At 47.8% G+C, this 26110-nt stretch overlaps 1 protein-coding gene across 1 annotated transcript in view; it reads left to right on the forward strand.

Annotated features, from left to right (window-relative positions):
- Positions 1-8199: 8199 nt before the first annotated feature.
- Positions 8200-26110, forward strand: part of ttc39a (tetratricopeptide repeat domain 39A) — a 143266-nt gene continuing 125355 nt past the window's right edge. Inside the window, exon 1 of the mRNA XM_038794269.1 lies at positions 8200-8570. Within this exon, the coding sequence (XP_038650197.1) occupies positions 8512-8570 (59 nt within the window). The 5' untranslated portion in view covers positions 8200-8511. The remainder of the gene's footprint in view (positions 8571-26110) is intronic.

Below are 26110 nucleotides of genomic sequence, written 5' to 3' on the forward strand. Positions count from 1 at the left end.
AAGTTTTAGAAGTCAGTGTGGAAATCGGTGCACTGGGAGCACCTTAACGTTAGAAGTTAGAAAAAGCGGTTAACGTCTCCAGTCTCTGTCTAAAGGGGTTTGGTGCACGCTTTTGGGGATCAAGCGATGAATAAAGACAATGGAGGTATAGATTGGGGAGATATGCCTTTTGAATATTGGAAAAAAAGCTAAATTAACAATCTGGAAAGGGGTTTGAATTAAATTCTGAATGCATATCTGAAAGAAATTGGGAAATTATTGGTTTTAATGAAAATAAGATGAAAAGATAGTCTGCAGACTTTAATCAACTCATTCAGAGCTGTTCCCCGTTGAAAAAAAGAGAATCTGTGTTTGTTGGGTTGCTGTTTGTGTGTTAGTGTGTGTGACTTTCCCTTGTCTGTCAGTCCGCCTAGTGCCTGGGTCACTGAGGGTACCCTTTACGGTCTGGTTTTGTTAGTCATTTCAAAGTTGCTTGTTTAATGTATGTAAGAATGTAGTTGTAATTTGAATTAGTTTAAGGAGCAGGATAAGCTATAAAGCAATTGTTCGAGTGGGAGACAGAACCTTGGTTCGAATCACCCCAGAACAGGCCGGATTCGCCCTGAAGTGGAGAGGACCATTTGACATTATCCTCACAAGTGATAGATGTGTGGACATGAAAGGCAAGGGCCACTGGAAACATTGGCCTCAGCTACAGAAATGTAACTTGGGAGCACAGGGCTAGCTCTGCCATTGACTTGCGGAGTGCAGCATTTACTACCGCTTTAAAAACTGATACAGCTGACCTGTTGACAGTCTTGACAGAAAATAAATACTACCTTTTACCACAGGTCCGCCGTGGTCCTGGTGCCTGATGGTTCGGCAGCAAGGGCAGGATTCTCACATTTTTTAATCACTCTTTTCTCCCAGTTACCCGACAGCAGGAACATAGCCACTAACCCCCGGCACCGACCAGGCTTTCTGCTTGTACCTACAGGCCATGGAAAGAGCCCTAAGCTATGGCTGGTACCTACTGCTGCTAACTACATTCACAGAGGGAAGGAACAGCAACGATTCAATCCCCCATATATGACTCCATATATTTGAGGGGTTGGTTTAGCACAGTGAGCTAAACAGCTGGCTTGTAATGCAGAACAATGCCAGCAGCGCGGGTTCAATTCTCATATCAGCCTCCCCAAGCAGGTACCGGAATGTAGCGATGAGGCTTTTCACAGTAACTTCATTGAAGCCTACTTGTGACAATAAGCGATTATTATTATTACTCCATGGAGTATGGAGCCCTGTTTAATTTCACTGACCGGGTTTGCACTGCCCCAACCAAAGACTGGACTAAATACAAGACTGCATTCACTGCCTGGCAACAGGAATACCCGGGCATTGAGGAGATATGTGTCTGGTGCTCCACTGGCATTGCCACCAGCTGTGTGTACCCAAAGGAGGCCCTGAAGTCAGACGGTTGCATTTTTGGGACACCTACAAGAGGACCGACCGCAGGGATGGGTTGGTTGTCTGCAGTGGCTACGAGTAGTCGGATGCAGCTGCAATGTTGTTATACATCTGCTTCCCCCCCCCCCTCCAACAACAACACGCCCACCTACAACAACAACCCTGAGATACTGAGGGGGGACTGGTATTGCTGAATGGGGGGGTGGGGGGGGAAATTGTTTCTGAAAACGTGAAGCGGGCGATTGTGCCTATTCTGATTAATGTCTCGAGGATTCAGGTCCCGGAATATTGCACAGAACAGGCACGCAATATGTACTTAATGTTATGCAAAGTGGTCATGGAACAGGCAGTGGATGCAATGGGTGCAACCCAGTTTCGAGGTCGAACATCAACACAGAGGGGGTAGTTAAGGTATATATAATTTTTAACAACAATTTTTAAGAGGAGAAAAAACAGGGCAAATAACACCCAACCAACGTGGCTTACATACACAGTTCCCCCGTCTCCCTCTCCCACTAACTATTTCCCACCTCAACCAAACCCCCTGCCTCCCTCTTTCCCTTAACCACCTCCCCTTTATATCTGCTGACAGCTTCATTTTCCCCAAAGAAGTCGATAAACGGCTGCCACCTCTGGGCGAACTCTAGCATTGATCCTCTCAGGGCGAACTTGATCTTCTCAAGCCTGAGAAACCCGGCCATGTAACTAACCCATACCCCTGATTTTGGGGACTCCGAGTCCCTCCACGCCAATAAGATTAGTATCCGGGCTACCAGGGAGGCAAAGGACAAAACATCAGCCTCTCTCGCCTCCTGGGTCTTCCGTCACATCAAAAACCACCACCTCTAGACTCTGAACGACCCGTACCTTCAATACCGTGATCATAACATCAGCAAATCCTTGGCATAATCCCCTAAGCTTCGGACATGCCCAAAAACATGTGGACATGATTTGCGAGCCCTCCAGCACACGGCCCACACCTATCCTCCACCCCGTCAAAGAACCTGCTCATATGGGCCACAGTCATATGCGCCCTGTGGACCACCTTGAATTGTATCAGGCTAAGCCTGGCACACAAAGAGAATGCGTTAGCACTACTCAGGGCATCCTCCCACAATCCCGCCTCTAATTCCTTGCCCAACTCTTCCTCCCATTTTTGCTTTACCTCCCCTATCGGGGTTCCCTCCCATTCCATGAGTTCTTCATAAATTTCTGAGACGCTCCGCTCCCCCACTCCCGTTTTCAATTGGGGTAAACACAGGGTCTGTCATTGTCAACTCCATAGCCATACAAGGCTTCGAACGAGAAAGTCGAACAGCTAAAGGGGGTTCTGAAGGATCTACTACTGAGATCACTAAACAGGAAAATAGAATAGGCTTTTCCTGGCAGAACAATAAACCGCCTCATTGACAGAGAGAGGGAGAGAGAACACTGCCTGGTTACAACAGGGGCAGCTGTACCATGAATATGGCTTGTGGTCGTGGCACAGATTAGGCACAATTTTGACCAGATCCAAAGAGGACGTGCCCGACTGGTTCGGCAGTGCCCAGCTGGCCAAACCCGCAGATCAACAAGTGATACCGGATGACCGAACCCTGAAGGGCTTGACCAGGGTGTACCCAGTTGTCCCAGCTTGCAAGGTCAGTGAGGCCACCAGAGTGGGGATGGTCCTGTTGGTACCCCTTGTCACACAAGACTCGGGGCCATTTCCCCTGGACCAGATAGACAACCTCAGGGTCGTAAGGGACAATACCTCCCTACGTTACCACCTGATTGAAACCTCAGCTAACGGCAGGAACAACTCATCTCGTGGGCTGCAAGCAAAGGGGGAGATTACAGTGTGCCCGGGGGGGGGGGGGGGGGGGGGGGGGGAGAGATGGCTGAGTGCGGTTTTAACCGCACAATTGGTTGTGCACTGCAAATTGTGCCTGAGCCCACCCACTTTGTCCAGGCAGGATATGGAGACAAGGGTAAATACTGTCTCCACTACAGAGGCGTCCTTCCACTACAACAGCCTGCAATGGCCGATTCCCCATCCTAACATTGCTTCATCCCACGGCGAGCTGTCACTATCGGTCAGGCACACATCACACAGGTCAGGTGCAGTACGTTAATGTGATCCAGGAAGGTATAGCAAGGGATGCTGTGACATAGTAGTTGTGTTCCTGAACTAGCGATTCAAACACCTGGACATGCCCAAAACATGTGGACAGGATCTGCGGGCCGCCCCGCACAGAAGTCATCAATGCCACTGACCAACTACACAATGATTTAAAATACTACAGGGAATCTGAACAAGCCCCTATCCCCCACTTAACACAGGTACTGTGGGAACCCAGATTTAAACTGGGACCAACTGCAGGCACAAATCAAATCGCTTGAACAGGACACAGAAACAGCACTAGAGTCAGTGCTGGGTGCAAGAGGTATGGGACTGGAGTTATGAATGTAGACATTCTTCCATGGATCAGGATCATTTCACATGTGCTTGTGGGGGTGCAGTTGGTGCTCGCCATCATTTGGAGCAATATGACCTGTCACTCATTCAGGCAGCATGTGCGCAGTGCAGGAAGATTAGGACCTTAGCTAGGGCACGGGAAGTATGGGGCTGCCTGTGGGCAGGAGGACCTGAACCCACCTGGAAACAATCTTGACATTCACCGGGGCTCACCTAACCGCATGACTGCAGTGTGCTGGGGCAGAGAGTACAGGGCATACCAATCTTTCTTTATGCTGGTTATGATTCCAACCAGCAGAGGGGTTCCCTCCGCCCCCGTTTCTAATTCACTCGTTTTGCTCGGGCTTCCTGATTCCACATTTGGTTAAATGATGCCTTGATGTCAAGGGCAGTCACTCTCACCTCATCTTTGGCATTCAGGTACTTTGGACATTCTGAATTCTCCCTCAGTGTACCTGAGCAGGCGCCGCCAGAATGTGGCGACTAGAGGCTTTTCACAGTAACGTCATTGCAGTGCTACTGTAAGCCTACTTGTGACAATAAAGTTAATTATATGTGATACATAGAAGAGTCACATGAGTCAAAACACTGGCACTGTTTCTCTCAGATGTTTCTCTCAGATGTTGCCAGGCCTGCTGAGGTAATCCAGTATTTTCTGTTTTTAATTTCAGTATTTTGCTTTTATGCCAGGCTGTTATTGACATGTCTGGAACAGCCCGCTGAATTTTTGCACAATCTGGATTTTGTTCCCAAAAGGAACGGATGGATTTTTATGACATTCTAATCATTTCATAGATACCATTACTTCAACTCGGTTTTAAAAAAGAAAATCACATTTATTTAATTGACAAGTCAAATTCTCCAACAGCCATGGTGAAACTTTACCCTCTTTCTCTGGGTCGTTAATCCAGGCGTTTGAATAGCTAGTTCAGGAACATCACAATTATGTCACAGCATCCCTTGCTGTACCCACCTGGATCACATTAACATACCACCTAATGGTCAGTTCAGCAGCAAAACTAACCAAAATGTAGGAGGAGTTTGTTGGCTAATGAAGCACGTAGTGCAAACAAGTAAAAGGTACAGTTGTGTGGACTATTTTTAAAAGCTGACAATTGTTTAAGGTCACAGACAGACCTGGACATGGGTGATTGAGACGGAGAGTCACTGCTAACAGTATTTGAATAAGTCAGGACCTGACTTCAAATCAGAAAGAGGTTCAATGAGCGGCAGGTCGTCATCTCCCCAGTTAAATCAAATAGGTTTTGTTTTATTTTTAAAGTAATGGAACTGGTTAGACGAGTACACAGTAAGAACTCCACCCTCGTGTGGTGCACTCTGAAAACAGTGGCACGTGCCTGCAGTGCAGTTGTGGTACATGTGAGTCTGACAAAATAAATTTAACAAGTCATCCAGGAACAGTTGTTTACTGTAGAACAGATGAAATGTTGTGATTGGATTGGATTTGTTTATTGTCACGTGTACCAAGGTACAGTGAAAGGTATTTTTCTGCGAGCAGCTCAACAGATCATTAAGTATATGAAAAGAAAAGAGTATAAAAGAAAATGCATAATAGGATAACACAAAGTACACAATATAACTACGTAAACACCGGCATCGGATGAAGCATACAGGGGTGTAGTGTTAATGAGGTCAGTCCATGAGAGGGTCGTTTAGGAGTATGGTAACGACGGGGAAGAAGCTGTTTTTGAGTCTCTTTGTGCGTGTTCTCAGACTTCTGTATCTCCTGCCCGATGGAAGAAGTTGGAAGAATGAGTAAACCGTAAGGAGGGGTCTTTGATTATGCTGCCCGCCTTCCCCAGGCAGCGGGAGGTGTAGCTGGAGTCAATGGATGGGAGGCAGGTTTGTGTGATGGGCTGGGCTGTGTTCACGACTCTCTGAAGTTTCTTGTGGTCTTGGGCCGCACAGTTGCCATACCAGGCTGTGATGCAGCCAGATATCAAATCGGAATCTCCATAGACAAAAGCAAATTACTGCGGATACTGGAATCTGAAAAAAATCCAGAAAATACTGGACATTCAGCCGCAAAAGTGAATCCGCGGAAAGTGACGGGTCCGACGGAGTCCCTGGGTGAGCACTCAGAGCCTGCGCAGACTAGCTGCCGAGTGTATTCGGAGATATCTTCACCAAACCTCACTCCTCCTCTCTGAGGTCCCCACCTCCTTCAAGAAGACCACCATCATACCAGTACCAAAGAAGAACAAGGTAGCCTGCCTCAATGACTACTGACCGGCGGCCTTGACATCTGTTATCATGAAATGCTTCGAGCGGCTAGTCATGAGACGGATCTCTGCCAGCCTCCCAGACGATTTTGATCCACTGCAGTTTGCCTATCACCGCAACCGATCCACAGCAGATGCTACTTCCCTGGCTCTACAATTAACATTTGAACACCTTGACAACAAGGACACCTATGTCAGGCTGCTGTTCATAGACTATAGCTCCACCTTCAACACCATTATCCCAACAAGACTAATAACCAAGCTCTGCAATCTTGGACTTGACCCCTCCCTGTGCAGCTGGATCCTTGACTTCCTCACCAACAGACCACAATCTGTCAGGATAGGTAACAAAACCTCCTCCACAACAGTCCTCAACACCGGGGCCCCGCAAGGATGTGTGCTCAGTCCTCTACTGTACTCCCTATACACACAGTACTGTGTGGCAAGATTTAACTCCAACTCAATCTATAAGTTTGTGGATGATACGACTGTGGTGGGCCGTAACTCAAACAACGATGAATCAGACTACAGGAGGGAGATAAATCACCTGGCGGCATGGTGTACCGAAAACAACCTCACTCTAAATGTTGAAAAGACCAAGGAATTGATCATCGACTTCAGGAAGCGTAGCACGACTCACATTCCCGTCTGCATCAATAGCTCCGAAGTGGAGATGGTCGATTGCTTTAAGTTCCTGGGGGGGTCACCATCACCAACAGTCTGTCCTGGTCCACTCATGTTGATGCAACAGTCAAGAAAGCCCAATAACATCTCCACTTCCTATGGAAGCTAAAGAAATTTGGCATGTCTGCATCGACTCTCACAAACTTCTACAGATGTGTGACAGAGAGCATCCTATGCGGCTGCATCACAGCCTGGTATGGCAACTGCTCGGTCCAAGATCGCAAGAAACTTGGTGAACTCAGCCCAACGCATCACTTAAGCTTTCCACCCCCACAGTGATTCTGCATACACCTCCCGCTGCCTCAGTAAGGCAGACAACATTATCAGAGACCCCTCCCACCAAGGCTTTGTCCTCTTCCAGACCTTTCCATCAGGCAGAAAGTACAGAAGTCTGAAGACTCGCACATCCAGACATAGGAACAGCTTCTTCCCCCTAGCTACAAGACTCCACAACGACTCCCCCTCGGACTGATCCATTCACTGCAAGAACACTATTCACGACGCCCTATGGTGCTCTTGCTCATGCATTTGCTTTGTTTGGACCCTTGTTCCGCACTGTAACCAATCACTGTTTGTTGATGTACCATTTGTCAATGTTCTCTGTTGATTATTCTTTTGTCTACAATGTACGTACTGTGTACGTTCCCTCAGCCGCAGAAAAATACTTTTCACTGTACTTTGGTACATGTGACAATAAATTTTAAAAAATCAAACATTCTGAGCAGGTCTGACAGCATTTGTGGAGAGAGAGAAGGGAGCTAACTCATCGCCAACTAATTGAAGAGACCAGCTTGCATTTAGTGTCTTTCATGGCTTTCCGGCCTGTGGAATACTTAATTGAAGCGTAGTCATTATGGTAAGGTCTATTCAGCCGCAAACATGAAGATATGTGTCATTAAGTGCGGTTAACACTACTGACCCTTTGTCGGATTTGCTCAATGGTTTTCAACTACTTGTGAAATGTTTTGAGCGTTATACCCGGTCTAAAGCACCTGGAAGGCAGGATTTATCCGAGTTATTTTTTGTTGGTGTACAGCAACGGGGGTAATGTATTGAGTCAACTAACAGCACACGCCACACACACAAAAAACCCGGAAAGCATGGACAAATGTTAGAGCGGTTACGTGCAAAAACATGCCAATCCGCCCAACAGGTCTCCGCCTACGTTGATACTCGGCGTTAACCTGCTCCCACCTGGTTTCAGTGAATTCTCTGAGCATGTGGTTACTCAGCTTCCCCCCTGAAAGGCAGCGCTATTCCCCTCAACTCCTCCCTGTGCTAGTTCCATTCTCTCGATTTGTCCCGCCTTCTTTTTCCTCACTAGAATAATTAAACGAAAGTTGGGGCGATTTAAATTTCCAGCAGGCTGCTTGGTGGGGGGCGGGTTGATGCATTCCTGAATTTTAGATTTTTCATCGTCCAGAAAAGAGTAGTATCCAGAAAGTTTTCAGCTGTGAATAAACTTTGTTAGTTAAGGTGCGGATGGTTAGCGAGGGCGGGACCTGACTGACTGCTGACTGCAAGGTGGCTTCTGGGAGTGGCGTCTGCCTAGAATGAAGACAACATTTCTCTCCTTCTCTCACGTCCCTCACTTCAGGCACAGAAGTCACCGGGAGAGAAATCATTTGAAAGCTTTAAACCCCAACCCGGTCTAACTTTCGTGATCCGTCTGCTAGCTCAATGTCCGCATTCATGAACTTCACATCGCTGTGGAAACACAAGAGTAAGGCTGACATGAGGTTAGTGCTGAACATTAGAATCTCGGCTTGTCCCAGCCCCTCGCCAACATCTCTGTGTCTGTCAATTCGCATTATATCTCATTCGCTATGAAGGCGCATTTGTTTAACATAAATCATTTATATTTATCTGCACATGCAGGAAAAAAAACCGTGATTTTTGCAACCGACTTTGTACTGTTCCTATTTCCGCTCTAATTTTCGTCGACATTCTGAAATGTAAACTATCTGGCGATGTTGGTGTTTTAGTTATCCTCCTTACACTTTCACACTTCTGTAAATGAGGCCATGTAGTCAGTCAGCCCTTCATGTCAGTACACTATCATTGGTCTTTTCACTTATTTTACCCCCATCTGTGTTTCATAGATTCCTTTATAGTTTACCCTTTTATATTAACCTATCGTGCATACTTCCCCTTTAGCCCATCGGATTTTTCAACTCTTCTATATTTAATTCACTTGATTTTTTAAATTCACTTGATTTTCTACCAGATTTAGATTTGTTAATGTCTCTTTCTTTACTTAATACTTCTTACTTTAATGTTTCCACTCATCAAGAAATTTCGCTTTGAAGCACTGGTCTAGTTTATTTCCTGTTTAACAGTCCCCCATTGTTTGTTCACTGTCTTGGCTGCCAGTTTTTCTTCCCAATTCATCTCTCTCTCTTCCTCCTTTCGTGTTATTCGAATTGTCCATGTTTCTATTCGAGTGCCTTTGTTTTGAGTGCTTCTTACTGAACCTAACCGTTACACAGAAACTATTCAGTAGCTATTATTGCTATTAAAGTACCTTTTGTACATTGTTTTATTTCCTAAAATTAGATCCAGTTCTCAGTCGTACAATTATGCAAAGGGTTCCAAACTTATTTAATCTTAGTTTTAGCTAAGAATCACATGATTAGAATCAGCCAAGCACCAATCTTTATATATTTTGGTTATTTTGACATATTATTATACAGTGGATAACGGCAGCAACTTGATTACGTGTAGTATCATTAAAGTATTTGAATTACCAAGCCACGTAAGAGACCTTGGAGCAGCTGACCAAATGTTTGTTCAAGGAAGTAGGTTTTTAACGGCTGTCTTGAAGGAGGGCAGTGAGATGAAATCCTAGAGCTTGGGGACTAAGCTAAAGGTATGGAGCAATTAAAGTCGTGAGTGTGGGGTGCTAGACTGGAAGAGATTACAAAGACTGGGTGAATAAGGCCAGGGAGTGATTTTTAAACCAGAATGAGGCCTACTTAACTGGGTACCAGTTTGCCGATCACAGATATAATGGACAAATAATATAACGGGTCTTAACGCAAGTGAAGACATGGGCAGCAGAGTTTTAGATAACGTTAAGTTTACAGAAAGTGGAATATGGGAGGTTGGCAAGGAGTGCCATAGAATAGTCAAGACTACAGGTAACAAAAAACATGGACGAGAATTTCAGCAGCAGATAAGTGGAGACAGGAGTTGTCTGATGTTATGCGTGGCATGGTGGCACAAGGGTTAGCACTGCTGCTTCACAGCACCAAGAACCCGGGTTCAATTCTGAACTTGTGTGGAGTTTGCACATTCGCCCCGTGTCTGCAATGGGTTTCCTCCGGGTGCTCTGATTTCCAGTCCAAAGATGTGCGGGTTAGGTGGATTGGCCATGATAAATTGCCCCTTAGTGTCCAAAAATGTGCAGGTTAGGTGGGATTATGGGGATAGGGCAGGCAGTGGACCTAGGGTGATCTTTCGGAGGGTCGGTGCAGACTTGATGCGCCAAATTGCCTCCTCCTGCACTATAGGGATTTTATGGAGATAAACTGTAGTACTGAGTGATGGCCAGGTTACACAGAATGACCTCAAGATCGCGGGGAGGATGTATATCCAAGAATCCATCCGATTTCTGTATTTAGAATCTGCTGAAGGTTGTGAAATTGTTTAGCGTACTCGTACAAAGCCTGTAGATTCACAACATGCCAACTTAAGAATCCTCAAACAAAGAGAAATTGAGGTGTCTCCTACTTTGCCTTCTGCCATATGGGTAGTCACATGATAAAATAATAATGGAGGTTTGACAAATAATAGCAATGAATCTCTACCATTTAGTCAACAAAGGACCCAAGCATGATGTGAAGAACACACTGAGACCCAGTGGTGGAAAGCTTTGGGAGTCACAGGTCGAAAGTCCCATTTTCCTTCTAAGCATATCACACTTAAACACATCATATGCACTATATTACTAATTTAGTCTCGCAACATAATTTTTGTTTGAAAAAAATTGTGCAGTATTGAATCAATGCCATCTATTTCTACTGTTCCCCGAGGGAGTCTGTTCAATAGTTGTCTTTGACCTGATTAAATAATGCTCCGTTATTCATGTTAGAAGTTTACAAATGCATTGCATCAATTCACTTACTATAAATTGCAAAGGATTTGGTGACCTACTGGACTGAGACTGGTACGTTTCACAAAGATTCAGTATGTGGTTGGTGTGGGCTGAGGAGCCAATGAGTGTTCAATAGTTTGAATATTAGGTTGAATTGCTGTCACCAGGCATAATTAATGCACTAGTGCCAATTTGCCAATATTGCGCAATATTCCTAATTTATCACAGAGTTGATAGCATCACAAGTGATTGACATATAGCCATCAGTATTTCACATAAGTGTAACACAGCTTAAAATATTCTAGAGAACTTCATTTTAAGTTTTGGGAAGGTAAAATCCATAATTGGATTGCTGGGTGTTTTTCAAACTTCAGGTAATGGAGAATGTGCAAACTCTACGAGGGCAGTGACCCGAATAACAGGGAAATGGTTGTGTTAGATTGAAAACTTAGCACCATCTAGCACACAAACTTCACCTCTGCTCCCTTATTGTAAATATGTTAGATTATATTGATTCAATAGTAGCTTTCAAGATAGTGAGAGCAATTTTAATAGTAACCTTCAAAGAGAAATTGGATATCCTTGACTGCAAAATATTTGTAGGATTGTGGGAATGGAGTCGGGGCAAAGTAGTAATTTGAAAGCTAGTTCAAACAGCTGACGGACCAAATGGTTGCCTGCAGTCCTGTACAATTCTTATGTTTCACCCTGATTTTTAATTGGGTATAATCTCTCTGTAGGTAGTGCTGAAGTAGGGTAGGTACCTGCAACAATGTGTTCAGGCCTGTGTTCTGCATTCCACTTCAAATTCAGCGTGCAGCTGGTTCAAAACCACCACATTAAAAGGTCCATGTTCAACATTTCTCTGTAAGTAAGGGAGTAGGCCAGTATGTCCTCTATCTGTTCTGCCATTCCATCGGATCATCACGAACGTGTACAAAGAATCCCAAACAGCAGGTTTTTAATGGTAAATGAAGGGAACACATATTGCATAAAAGAGTGAGTCTGATGTCAAAATGAAAATTGAGGGAGAATGTGCACCAAACATGAGGAGGAGTTTAAACCTGGAGAATGGTGACCAATATGTCTAATACACCTTGAGTACCAATAGTATTGGGGAGGGAGTAACTCTTTCCTGCTATTTTAAAAGCTCTTACTATCTGTCCAATTTTCAGTTGAAGCCCCATCACTGTACCATTTTCTGATGGAACCTACATATTCTGTTTCATATTCACAATTCAGTATCCCTCAACTGAGGCTTACTTGCTTCTCTGAGTCAGAAGGTTATGGGCTCAATTTTTACTCTAGAGAATGAGCATAATTCCCTCAAGTGGTGTCAGGTACTGCATTGTGAGGCAAATAGGAAGTGAACCTACAGCTGTTGCAGGTAACATTTTAACCTTCCAGGGACCAGGGACACATGAGTAAACCAATATTTACATTAGTTGCAAAGAGAATGTAAAAACGGAATGATCCCATAGTCTATATCTTAAAAATATTTAAATTTAGTAGTGGCTGTTTAAACAATAGTGTTGATACTGGGTTAATGGCGGCAATAAAACTTATTTAAAATCCAATATACTTACCCCCCACCCTGGACCATGCCAGTATCTCAACCAAAAATGTTCTCTCTCTGCCATTGATGGAACCATCAATTCACCAGACACGTGTTTCCAATATGAATATAGGCTTTAATCGACTTGCTACAGAGCCAGCCTGTTACCCGTTGATGAACTCTCTGTGAACTACAGGCTGACTCTGGACAAGGGTATTTATACAGCAGCACTAGGGGGAAGGAGTCGTGGGCGGAGCCAAGGGTGGAGCCCTGTACAAGCTCCTGAGCATTCCCAGAGCTACTCCCCCTAGTGGTCAGATAACACTACTGCGCTTACAAAGACATAGTGTGAATTATGATATTACATTCACCACATTCACCCCCTGCAAAAAAAAAAATCAAATCCGGCGGGGGTGGTGGTCTACAACGTCAGTCTGTCAGGTTGTCGAATTGTCCGTTGTTATCTGCGGAGCACCGGGGTTGCAGCCTCTTGTGGTGGCTGGATGGGTGTTGTGCGCTGGGGTACGATGGCGGACTCCAGGGAGGGTTGTATCTGAGCTTCATACACCCCTGGTTCGACCGGGGACTGGGGGGGCTGGCCGGCGCGGGGGCACGGAACTGGTGGAGCGAGCTCGCGGGCTCGGGAGCGCGAGGGGGTGGCAGCATGGGGTGTAGGGTGAGGGATCCTTCTGTGGGGGTAGAGGGGGCGCTGGATCCAGCAGGTGCCAGATCCTGGAGGGATACCGTGTCCTGACGGCCGTCAAGGAACTCGACGAATGCGTACTGGGGGTTGGAGTGGAGCAGGCGCACCTTCTCAACAAGGGGGTCGGTTTTGTGTGCCCTGACGTGTTTCCTCAGGAGTACGGGGCCCGGTGTCCTCGGCCATGCCGGAAGTGAGACCCCCGTGGTAGTGCCCCTGGAAAGAATGAAGAGCCTCTCGTGAGGGGTCTGATTGGTCGCTGTGCACAAAAGGGACCTCATAGCGTGAAGCGCGTCTTGGAGGACTTCCTGCCACTGGGAAACTTGGAGCTTTCTAGACCGGAGGGTCAGTAGGACAGTCTTCCAGACCGTCGCGTTCTCCCTCTCCACCTGCCCGTTCCCCCTGGGGTTGTAGCTGGTAGTCCTGCTCGAGGCAATGCCCTTGTCGAGCAGGTACTGACGCAGCTCATCGCTCATGAAGGACGAACCCCGGTCGCTGTGTACGTAGCTGGGGAACCAAACAGGGTGAAGATGCTATGCAGGGCCCTAATGACTGTGTGGGAGGTCATGTCAGGGCACGGGATAGCGAATGGGAAACGGGAGAACTCGTCTACGACGTTTAAAAAGTAAACGTTCTTGTTAGTTGAGGGGAGTGGCCCTTTGAAATCAATCGCGAGGCGTTCAAAGGGCCTGGAAGCCTTGACCAGGTGGGCCCTGTCTGGTCTACAGAAGTACGGTTTGCACTCCGCACAGATGGGGCAGTCCCTGGTGACCGCTTTTACCTCCTCGTTGGAGAAAGGCAGGTTTCGGGCACTGATGTAGTGGGCGAGCCGGGTGACCCCCGGGTGGCAGAGGTCATTGTGGATGACTTTCAATCGGTCAATCTGCACGCTGGCGCATGTCCCGCGGGATAGGGCATCCACCACCCTCCGCACTACAGGACCCTCCCAGTTCCAGCCATAGTCTCAGCTTTGTTCTTTCTTTGGCCAATTTTACCATTTAAATATATTTCATGCAAGCCGCTGTAATTATTTTTGGTGGCGACATCAATTGGGATGTGGAAAGATATGATTGAGGGAGAGACAGAAAGAAGAGGGTAGACATATGCTTAGTGAGATGGGAGAAATAATCTTGGGAGAGTGAGGGGAAATAGAAAAAATAGGTAAAGGATCAGGTGAGAGGTGTGTGTAGAAATATGAGATGCATAACAGAGATATCAAGGCTGACATGACCGCCCTGCCTAAACTGATATGAATACTTACCCAGATGCCATGCTACCCACCTGCCACCCTATTGCCATACAGACTGGCCACCCCAGCCCACCGACCTTCCTGCCCGTCACTCCTTCATCCACTCACCCATTTGCCATTTGACAATTCTCTAACATTCACCCTGGACTTTAAACTTATCATAAAGGGGATGTGTCCTGCCTTGCCCCACTGCTGTGAAGTTCTCCAGTGGACACTGCACTCAGTTCTGGAGATGCCAGGTAAGGAAGACCCGGCAAGAGACGTAGAGCACCGTCCAGATGTGGAACCCGCAAATGAGAGATACAAAGCAGCATAATCCATGTCATGGGAGATCTTAAAAAAAAAATAATAATAATTCTCGAGTCCAATTGAGAACTCAAAAAAAAGTATTAGGAAAACAGCTGTAATGTTCTGTTGTTGACATGACTGAAGGTTATTAAAATTGCTTTTTGCACTAAATGTAATTATAATTACTATCCAGATTCTATTAAGTGCTGATAAATAATCATATCTTCTTAAACTATTAACATGCGTGTCAACCGTTGCACGTTGTGCTAACAACTAGCGTTCAAGCCCCAGTGATGATCAGTTCATATGTCAACATGTTTTCCCAACAGACAAGCAATTCATCTGGAAGATGAGCTTGAGACACTGAAATCCACAGGAATGTGTACGATTATTTAGTGTGACATGTCTATCGTTGCAAACCAGTGGTTAATGAGGAAGGAGGCGGGGAACGTGATTACCTTTCCCTTTTAACATTGTAACCTGAGCTGTACTGAGAGTGGAATAGGTTGTTACAGTAGAGATCACGTTGCAGGAGCTGCAGAAATGAGCTGAGGCTCCATTAACGTGTTGGAACATGGACTGAGAGTCTCTCAGCGCTTCGTGCCTGTGGATGTGTTGTGACTTTTATACATTTGCTCAGTTATACATGGATCTGTCACTGTAAACAAGTGAGACCTACTACCAAGTATGGTTTTCTTAGATGACCGTTGAAAGGTCACAGATTAAAACATTGACTGTGTTTCTTTCTCCACATATGCTGTCAGGCACACTGAGTATTTCCAGCATTTTCAGTTTTTATCTCACACCTCCAGCATCTGCGGTATTTTGCTTTAGTTCCTTTAGGGTTTGTAGGGCACCCTTACCTGATGAGTGTTAGTGAAAGAAACTGAATTCTGTGAAGGTGTTTTAAAATCTTTAAAATTTGCATCTTTGTATAATTAAACAATCAGACTAAATTTGTTTGGCTTCAAAGGCAAAATCATATTATTCTCTAAAATCTGTAACATGATGGCCCTGCAAACTTCTCATTCTGCAATTACCATTGGGCCCGGAGATTGACCTCTTTCTATCAGGAATGTCGAAAAGCTGGGGGAGTTGGAAGAGAAATTTGGGCTCCCGCCGGGAAACATGTTTAGATATCTGCAGGTAAAGGCATTTGCTAGACGGCAGGTGGAGGGATTCCCTGCGCTCCCCGCGAAGGGGGTGAGTGACAGGGTGCTCTCGGGGGTCTGGGTCGGGGAGGGGAAGATATCCGATATCTACAAGCTTATGCAGGAGAAGGAAGAGGCGTCAGTAGAGGAGCTGAAAACGAAGTGGGAGGGGGAACTGGGGGAACAGATCGAAGACGGGACATGGGCTGATGCCCTGGAGAGGGTAAATTCTTCCTCCTCGTGTGCGCGGCTTAGCCTCATCCAATTCAAGGTGCTGCATAGGGCCCACATGACTGGGACGAGGATGAATAGGTTCTTTGGGGGTGAAGATAGGTGTGCCAGGTGCTCGGGGAGTCCAGCGAACCATGCCCATATGTTCTGGGCATGCCCGGCATTGGAGGAGTTCTGGAAGGGGGTGGCGAGGACGGTGTCAAGGGTGGTGGGATCCAGGGTCAAGCCAGGATGGGGACTCGCGATCTTTGGGGTTGGGGTAGAGCCGGGAGTGCAGGAGGCGGAAGAGGCCGGTGTGCTGGCCTTTGCGTCCCTAGTAGCCCGGCGAAGGATTTTGCTACAGTGGAAGGACGCGAGGCCCCCAAGCGTGGAGACCTGGATCAATGACATGGCGGGCTTTATTAAGCTTGAGAAGGTTAAATTCGCCCTGAGAGGATCGGTGCAAGGGTTCTTTAAACGGTGGCAACCTTTCCTCGACTTTCTGGCTCAACGATAGGGTACTGGGACAGTAGCAGCAGCAACCCGGGGGTGGGGGGGGGGGGGGGGGGGGGGGGGGGGGGCGTTGATTATGTTAGCTTATTTTATTTAAATTTGATTTATCTAATTTTAATTTATGGTTAAGTTCTCTTGTTTGGGGGGGGTGGGGGAATGTGATACATGTGATGTTACGGTATGGGGGGAATTGTGGGTGTTATGGGGCTGTTAGTTGCATATTACTGCTTTTTGCTATACTTTTTGTTATATTTTCTGCAAAAAATTCCATTAAAAAAAAAAAAAAGGAATGTCGAAAAGCCTGCAAGAGGCAGAAGCAAAAGTACTTGAAAATGACGGGTCAACTTGGCGAAGCTACAATACAGCACCACGTGCATGGTAACAGAGGACAGAACATTGGGTAAAGCAAAGTGATCCCACAACCAACAGATCACCAGTCATGAATGGTGGTGGACAATTTAAAAACTAATAGTGAAGAGGCTACACCAGCATCCCAATCCTCCATGATGGCGGAGCCCAGCATGTCACTGAAAAAGACAAGACTGAAACGTTTTCAACCATCTTCAGCCCAGAAGTGCCAAGAGGATGTTCCATGTTGGCCTCCTCATGAGATTCCCACATGCCAGTCTTCAGCAAATTCAAATTTGGTCCTTGTGATGTCAAGAAATGGATGAGAGCACTGAACATAGTGAAAAATATTGGCCCTCTCAATTTCCAAATCCCAATGTATGGAACACATGTGCTCTGTTCCACTACAACTACAGCATTGGTACCAACCAAACAAAGTGGAAAATTGCTCCGGTATTTCCTGTCCTCAAAAAAGCAGAACCAATCTAATGTGGCCAATTACTGGCCCATCGGTCTAACCTCAATTTCAGCAAAGTGATGCAAGTTGTTGACAGTGCATGTAAAGTGGCATGTACTCAGAAATAACCTGCGAACTGGTGCTCAGTTTGAGTTACGCCAGGGCCGCATGCCTCCAGATTACATTACATTTGTCCAAAAGTGGGCAGAAAAATTGGAACCCAGAGCTGAGGTCCGATACGCTGCCCTTGATATGAAGGCAACATTTGTCCGAGTGTGGCTTCGAGGAGCCCTAGTAAAATTGAAGTAAGTAGAAATTGGAGGGAGGGGGGGGGGGGGGGGGGGGGGATCTCCACAGGTTGGAGTCATTATCTAGCACAAAGGAATGTAGTTGTGATGATTGGAGGCTGATCTTCTCAGTCCCAGGAGATTGCTGCAGGAGTTTTTTAGAATAGTGTCCTAGGCCCAGCCATCTACAGCTGCTTCGCCGATGTCCTTTTCCTTCACCATAAAGTCAGATATAGGGATATTTGCTGATGATTGCACAGTGATTATATTGCGAATGAAATTGAACAACCAGTCTGTGCCTGTGTGCATCTGAGACCTGGACAACATTCCGGCTTGGACTACATAGGTAGCATGTAACATTTGCTGCATGCAGGTGTTAAGAAATGGCCATATTCAGCAAGAACCATACAATGCCGAAAGAGGCACATCGAGTTAGCACCAAGCCTCTGAAACTAGCACCCTACCTAGACCACTCTTCTCCCATATCCCAGTAACCCCACCTAACCACATCTTTGGACTGTGGGAAGAAACTGGAGCACCAGAGGAAACCCATACAGACATGGAGAGAACATGCAAACTCCACGCAGTCAACCAAGGCTGGAATCAAACCTGGATCTCTGGCACCATGAGGCAGCAGTGCTAACCACTGTTCACCATGCAGCCCTAAGAGTTTAGCTACCTTGCCTTAACATTTAGTGGTATATTTCAATTGCTGAATCACCACAAGCAACAGACATGCTGGGGATTGCCATGAACCAGAAAGTTAACTGGATCAGCTACATCAATAGCATTGCTCCAAGAGCAGTTCGGAGGTTGGATATCTGTTGAGTAATTCACCTCCTGATCCCAGATCCTCCTTCCATCTGAGGCACAAGTCCAGAGTCTCCACTTTTCTGGATGAGTGTAGCTTCAGCAATACACAATAATAATAATCAATAATAATAATAATAGCAATAATCAAGCAGTCTATTTGATTGGTACCTCATTAGCAGCTTTAGCATACATTCTCTCTCTTTATTACCAGTGCAGATTGGCTCCCGTGTGTAGCATTTACAAAACGCAATGCAGCAATTCAGTAAGACTTCTTTAACAGAAACTTGCAATATCTGCCGACAAAAACAAGGGAAGTAGATGCATAACAACACCAACCCCCGCCCACCTCACACACGATCCCCCTGACGGAGCTATATTGTGGACAGTGAGAGACTTAGGGTGGACAGTGAGAGCCTTTTTCCTCGGATGGTGATGTCTAGCACGAGGGGACATAGCTTTAAATTGAGGGGAGATAGATATAGGACAGATGTCAGAGGTAGGTTCTTTACTCGGAGAGTAGTAAGGGCGTGGAATGCCCTGCCTGCAACAGTAGTGGACTCGCCAACACTAAGGGCATTCAAATGGTCATTGGATAGACATATGGATGATAAGGGAATAGTGTAGATGGGCTTTAGAGTGGTTTCATAGGTCGGCGCAACATCGAGGGCCGAAGGGCCTGTACTGCGCTGTAATGTTCTATGTTCTTTCATCTTCGCTGTGGCAAAATCCTGGCACTGTGTACCCATCGGTACTGTGGGTGTACCTAAACGATACAGACTGCAGTATTGCAAGAAGGTGGTTCACCACTGTCTTCTCAAAGGCAATTAAGGATGGGCAACAGCAGCAACACCCATTGCCCACAAATGCTGGCTATAACCTCAGACCTCCCCTGAAGTCTGCATTTTGTGCCTTCAGCACTGAGATTTCTCTATAGAATTGTCTAGCTTCAAAACCTACTGATTTTGCCTCTTCCCATCTGGTACACATGATGACGTTAGAAATACCTGCTTCTAAACTCAGCAAGCCCATGCCCCAATGCATTTTTAAACTCCTTCAAGTTGCGTCTTGTCAGCTATTTATCTTTATTGAAACTATTTTTCAGTCGTTAGCATGTAATTTGAATTAAATAGGAATCAGCTGTTCAGTTATTTAAACTGATTTCTTAAAATCCCAATCAACTTTTTTTTCCCTCAATTTACATCAGGGACAATTTTCCTCAGTTACTTGATGTGCTAATGAGCCTCTGAAGTAACCAAGACTGAATCTCAAGCTGCATTGCAAGTTTAGGAACAAGAATGAGCTATTTAATCCTTGAAACCTGTTTTCCCCGTTCAATGAGATCCTGGCTGATCTAACTCCAGGGGCACAATTCAGTGGCATTGTTGTGCTTCAGTGAGAGCACTATGAGGCCAGTGAATAGCGGGAGAGGCCAAAAATGAGAATCGCGCCGGGTGCCAAACCATTTATGATGGAACCAGCCTGCTCCCGTAGGGAAAATCAGGATCCCGCCATAGCATAGCAAGAAAACAATAATCACCACTTTAACCCCATTTCCATACAATTAATAGGCGCCACCATATATCCAATGGCCTCCCATGATCAAAAGGCCACCTCCCCAGCAAGTGGTCACGCGGGCGCTGCTTAGTAATCCTTTGTAAAAACGTGCAGGGACTCTAGGTGAGTAGCCACCTTTGCTCACAGGCAAACAGCCTGGGGACACTGGGCTCGCTACCCCTGTGCTCGGATAGGGGTGGGGGTTTCTGCTAGGGGGGCAACTGCACGTGGCTCTGCCATGTCAACCCCTGGATCGTGTGCGCCCGTTCCACCGGAACCCTAGTTCCTGCCTGTCTGCACCACTGAAAACCCATAACTCCCACTGACCGCGGTGACCTCTGGCTGTGCGGCTGAAGGGTATTGTTAATAGGGAATTGGTAATCGTGGTTAAGTGAGTACCTCGCACATCTCCAGTGGATTGCCGTGGGTGGGCATACCAGGTTTGGGGGGGGAATCAATGGGTGAATGGAGGGTCCCAAGGTGGAAGCCATCACTGTCACTCTCCCACCCTCTTCCAATCCACTTAAAGTTATTGTATGGTATGGGTGGTATTTTGGACCCCGCTGAACTTGCCCTAATGGTACTGCCGCAGGCTGGACGGCCAGGCGCCGGAGACAGCAGCAGTATCAACAAAGAGTCAGCGTGCTGGCCCATGTGCAAGGCCCCGCCCCACACATGACCCGGCCTCCCATCAGACCAGAGGGGGAGGCTCGCGACAGCCTGGGGTGTACAAGCATTGTTGGGCTTTCGAGCAAATGACAGTGCGTGCCCCAAGAGGCTCCATCTCAAAAAGCAGACGGTGCGGCACCACATGGAGGAGCAGGACACCCGCTCTTGGTAGCCATCGAGGTCACCACAGCCCTGAATCTTTACACCTCCGGATCATTCCAGGGCTCCAGTGGGAACCTGTGTGGCATCTCCCAAGCTACAGCCCACTGATGCATCTGACAAGTTTTGGATGCCCTGTTTGCCTGGGCAAAAAAATTATATAAACTTTGACGTGGACCAAGCACAACTGGATGCCCGGGCAGCAGGATTCTCTGCCATCGCAGGGATGCCCCAGGTCTAGGGGCCGATAGACTGCACGCATGTTGCCTTGTGCGCACTTGGCCATCTGGGAGTGCCCTACATCTACAGAAAGGGGTTCCCACGCTCTGAGCATTTAGGTCGTGTGCGACCACCATCTTAGGATCATGAATATGTGTGCACACTTCCCCGAGAGTGTGCACAGCAGCTACATCCTGCGGCAGTCAGACATCCCTGACCTCTGCAAGGATCACCCCAGGATGTTCGGTTGACTCTTGGGGGATAAGGGGTGTCCGCCTAGCACCTGGCTAATGGCGCCAGTACGGAAGCCGGTGACTGATGCGGAGACGGGATACAACGAGGCCCATGTGGCCACTTGGTCTGTCATTTAAGTGGTGCTTTGATCTGCTCAAAATGTGGTTCCGATGCCTTGACCGGTGGTGTCCTGCAGTACATCCTCCCCCCCCCCCCCCCCCCAAAAGGTCACCTGCTTTGTGCTGATCTGCAGTGTCCTCACAACCTGGCAGAGCAATAGGGCGACAAGGAGAGTGAACATGTTGCCACTCCAAGGAGGCGCTAGACCAGCAGGGGCTGGAGAATGATTCCGGGGTGGAACCGGAGGACCAGCCGGATGCTGCTGGAGGACAGGCAGCAGTGACGAGGGTCCAGCAAGCCTGGAGGGCCGTGGAAGCCCCCGCCGTACCCTGCTTCATGTAGCTTGTGGCCTAAGGCCTAGTCTGTCATTGCTCCCAATATTGCTGCCCCAGTGCCCCCTTAATGATCCTCAGTGCACCTTGCTCTACTGCTAGGTCTAGATGTTTCCCCAGGATGCACATCAGGGTTGGAGGCAGCCTGCTGCTTACCAAATTCCGTGGCCTTCGATGCCCCTGGCGGGTGTCCTCTGGGGCACGGAGGGCCCCGCCTCACATAACGGTGGCACATGGCTGTTCCGGGTGCTGACCGCAAAACGAGGCGTCATCAGCAGGGTGGAACTCTGGGGAGCTAGTTGCCACCGTCGCCACTCCATAGGACCGATCTGGGTGGACATCCAGCGCCCCCTCCTCATGGTCAGTACCCATAGGGCCCTGGGCTTCACCTCACAACAGAGGAAGGGCCCTAGGGTTCACCTTGGGACAAAGGGGCAGCTGGACTGAGCCCCAGCTGCCCCTGTGTTATCTGGCTCTGCCAGCCCTGGTAGCTCCACAATGTCTGCATCATGGTGTCAAAACCCTCGGCGATGCTCCTCCGTGATTGGTACATGCTCTGCAGAGCCTCAGTAATGTCCACCTGCGACTGGGACAAGCTCCGTGGGTTCACCTTCCTGAAAGTGAACCCGCAAAAAGTGATGGGCCCTGACGGAGTCCCTGGGCGAGCACTCTGATCCTGCACAAACCAGCTGGCGTGTGTACTCGCAGACTTCTTCAACACGTCACTTCTCCGCTCCAAGGTTCCCACCTCCTTCAAAAAGACCACCATAATACCAGTACCAAAGAAGAACAAGGTAGCCTGCCTCAACGACCACTGACTGGTGGCCCTGACATCTGTCATCATGAAATGCTTCGAGCGGCTAGTCATGTGACCGATCAACGCCAGCCTCCCTGATGGTCTTGATCCATTGCAATTTGCCTGTCCGGCAACCATTCCACAGCAGATGCTATCTGCCTGACCCTACAATCGACACTTGAACACCTCTAACAAAGGACACCTACATCAGACAGTTGTTCATAGACTGCAGCTCCACCTTCAACACCGTTATCCCGACAAGACTAATAACAAAACTCCGCAATCTTGGACTTGTTCCCTCCCTGTGCAGCTGGATTCTTGACTTCCTCACCAACAGACCGCTATCTGTCAGGATAAGTAACAGCACCGTCTCCACAATAGTCATCAACACCGGAGCCCCGCAAGGATTTGTGCTCAGTCCTCTACTGTACTCCCTATACACACATGACTGTGTGGCAAGATTTAACTCCAACTCAATCCATACGTTTGCAGATGATATGACTGTGGTGGGCCATATCTCAAACAACGACGAATCAGACTACAGAAGGTAGATAGATCACTTGGTTGCATGGTGTACAGAAAACAACCTCTCTTGAAATATCAGCAAAACCAAGGAACTGATCATCGATTTCAGAAAGCGTAGTACGACACACGCCCCCATCTACATCATTGGCTTCGAAGTGGAGATGGTCGATAGCTTTAAGTTCCTGGGGGTCACCATTACCAACAGTCTATCCTGGTCCACTCTTGTTGATGCAACAGTCAAGAAATCTAATAATAGCCCAACAGCGTCTCTACTGCCTAAAGAAATTCAGCATGTTTGCATCGACTCTCAAATCTCTACAGATGTGCCATAAAAAGCACCCTATCCGGCTGCATCACAGCCTGGTATGGCAACTGCTCGGTCCAAGATCGCGAGAAACTGCAGAGTGTGGTGAACTCAGCCCAACGCATCACACAAGCTTGACATCCTTCCATTGATTCTGTGCATACCTCTCGCTGCCTCAGGAAGGCAGACAGCATTATCAGAGGCCCCTCCCATCCAGGCATTGCCCTCTTCCAGACCCTTCCATCAGGCAGAAGATACAGAAGTCTGAAGACCTGCACATCCAGACATAGCAACAGCTTCTTCCCACAGCTACTAGACTCCTCAACGACTCTCCCTTGGACTGATCTATCCCCTGTGAAACACTATTCACACCCTATGCTGCTCTTGCTCATGTCGTATTTATCTGTTGGCCATTGTTCTGTACAGTAACCAATTACTTATTTGTCGATGTACTCTGTCGAAAATTCTTTTTGTCTATATCGTTCCCTTGGCCGCAGAAAAATGCTTTTCACTGTACTTCGGCACATGTGACAATCAATCAATCCACAGCCGATACTCATCTGATTCTGGGACATGTTCCACAGCACCTCATCAAGGTCTGCATGGTACTGGGTCATGTCTCCCAGTGATTCGGACAGTCTGCCAAGGCTGTCAGCCATGGCCGTCACTGACTGAGCCACTCTTTGGGACATCTCCATTCGTTACATCGTGCACCAGGCTCTCCACTGGGATTGCCACCCTAGCAATGTTAGCCTCGGTGCCATGCATTGCCGGCACCATGTCCTGTGCCCCGTGGCCTCTGGGATTCCTCCAATTGGCTATGTACTTGCTGGAGTGTTACTGACATTCTCCTCTGAATATCACGGCCGCACCCTAACGCCTGCATCAGCTCCGGGTAAACATGGTCCTGAGGCTCAGCATCAAACCTCCAACTGCAGTCTCGCCTGGGCATTCCTGCCTCCACCTGATGTGCATCTGGAACTGTTGTGGTGCTCAACAGAATGTGCCCCAGAAGTCTGACCATTGAGGAGCGTGTCTCAGCGTTGATGGAGGGTGGGGATCACAGCTGTGGTGCATCTATGGTGGCATCCTTGGACACCTTCGAGTTTTTCTCATGGGAGGCTGGGTCGGGGTCAACCCCAGATGGGCCAGCACCATCAGGTCCTGTAGAGAATGACCATGTGGTCAGTGGGAGGCATGGGTCATTCCGAATGGCATTAACAACTCGCGTTTGACAGTCCTTCTGGATGGGGCCTGGTGGATCCTCACCTCTGCGGCATGCGCCAACCTCCGCATTGGTGACCACTCTGTCCTCGGCCACTCCCACAACATGCAGGGCCCATTCCTTGAAAGTGGTAAGGATTCTGTTGTCTGACACCCCGCCACTTGTCTGGGCCCTATCTCGACGGTTGTGGGACAACTTCTCCTGCAGGGACGCAGAGAGGTAATCCGTTATCTGCACGCGTGGTCACTATGGGGAAGGAGGAGGAAGGTTTGGGGGGATTGGTTGAAGGGGCTTGGGAGAGGTGTGGTAGCGAAGGCGTCAGAGAAGGGTTTTGGGGAGGAGTCGGCGTGTGTGGCATGGGTGGCCCTCAGCACGGCCCGGTGCTGGGCGGGGGGCGGTGATAGGCGCATTCCTGTGGGGTGGGGAGTTGTGGAGGGGGGCGGGGTGGGGTGGGAGGTCCAGTGCCAACCCACCCATGCGGCCCGGTGTAGGTCGTTGACCTTCTTGAGGCACGAGGTGCCGGTCCTCCTGGCGACTCTGCCCGAGCCAACGACAGCTGCCACCACCTCCTCCCAGGTGGCACTGACAGTATCTTATCCTCTGCGACTCTCGGGGGAGCAGGACATCCTTCCTGGCCTTGACTGCCTCTAGGAGCCTCCTCAGGCTTGCATCCGTGACTCGTGGAGCTGGTTGACTCGGCGCCAGAGATGCTCTTGACAAAAGATGATTCATTTCCGAATGGAAGTTGGTTTCTCTAAAGACTGCAAACAATAAACAATTCATTAATCTGTCTTGGCAATCGATAAACACTTCAACGTGGAATTTCCTCCGATCTTTTTGCTGTAAATATGGCTGCACACCGGCTCCTTCATTCTTATTGGCTGCTTCAACGACTCACCTATTGAAACACTGTACCTCTCATTTCCATAGCTCTCAGCTCCCATCCAAGATTACAGCTGGTGCGAGGCTCCTGCTTTAACACCACTTGAGTGGGGTTAGCTGTGCAAGAGTAGTTTATGAGCTGGTCTGCCTTGTTAGCAGGGGGCTGGCGAGTGTGATCCCAGCCAATCGGCTAGTGAGCCTTGATTTGTGGTGTGAAGTTTGTGGGGCCTCCTTAAGTGGACCAATTAATGTTAGACTGCTGTGATGGTCTCACCGGGCCGAGCGCCGGGAAGCTTGTGGCAGTTCGCACTTGCTCCCACACTTAGAAACTTGTTCATTGAATTGCACCCCATATATCTGCCTTTCCCCTTCCTTTCATATCTTTGATAGCAAAAGTCTTTCATTCTAAATGTAACAATTGATCCAGCATCAGTTGCTGTTTGCAGAAAAGTTACAGTCTTTATGCTTCTGATTCCTCAACCCTCAAACCAGTAGAAATGGTTACGCTCTACCTTTTCTATTCAATTTAATATCTTGAAAATGTTGATCAAATCATCCCTTAAACGTCCAGGAAATACAACCCTAATTGGTCT

The sequence above is a fragment of the Scyliorhinus canicula genome, chromosome 4 (assembly GCF_902713615.1).
Source record: "Scyliorhinus canicula chromosome 4, sScyCan1.1, whole genome shotgun sequence".
Lineage (NCBI taxonomy): Eukaryota > Metazoa > Chordata > Chondrichthyes > Carcharhiniformes > Scyliorhinidae > Scyliorhinus > Scyliorhinus canicula.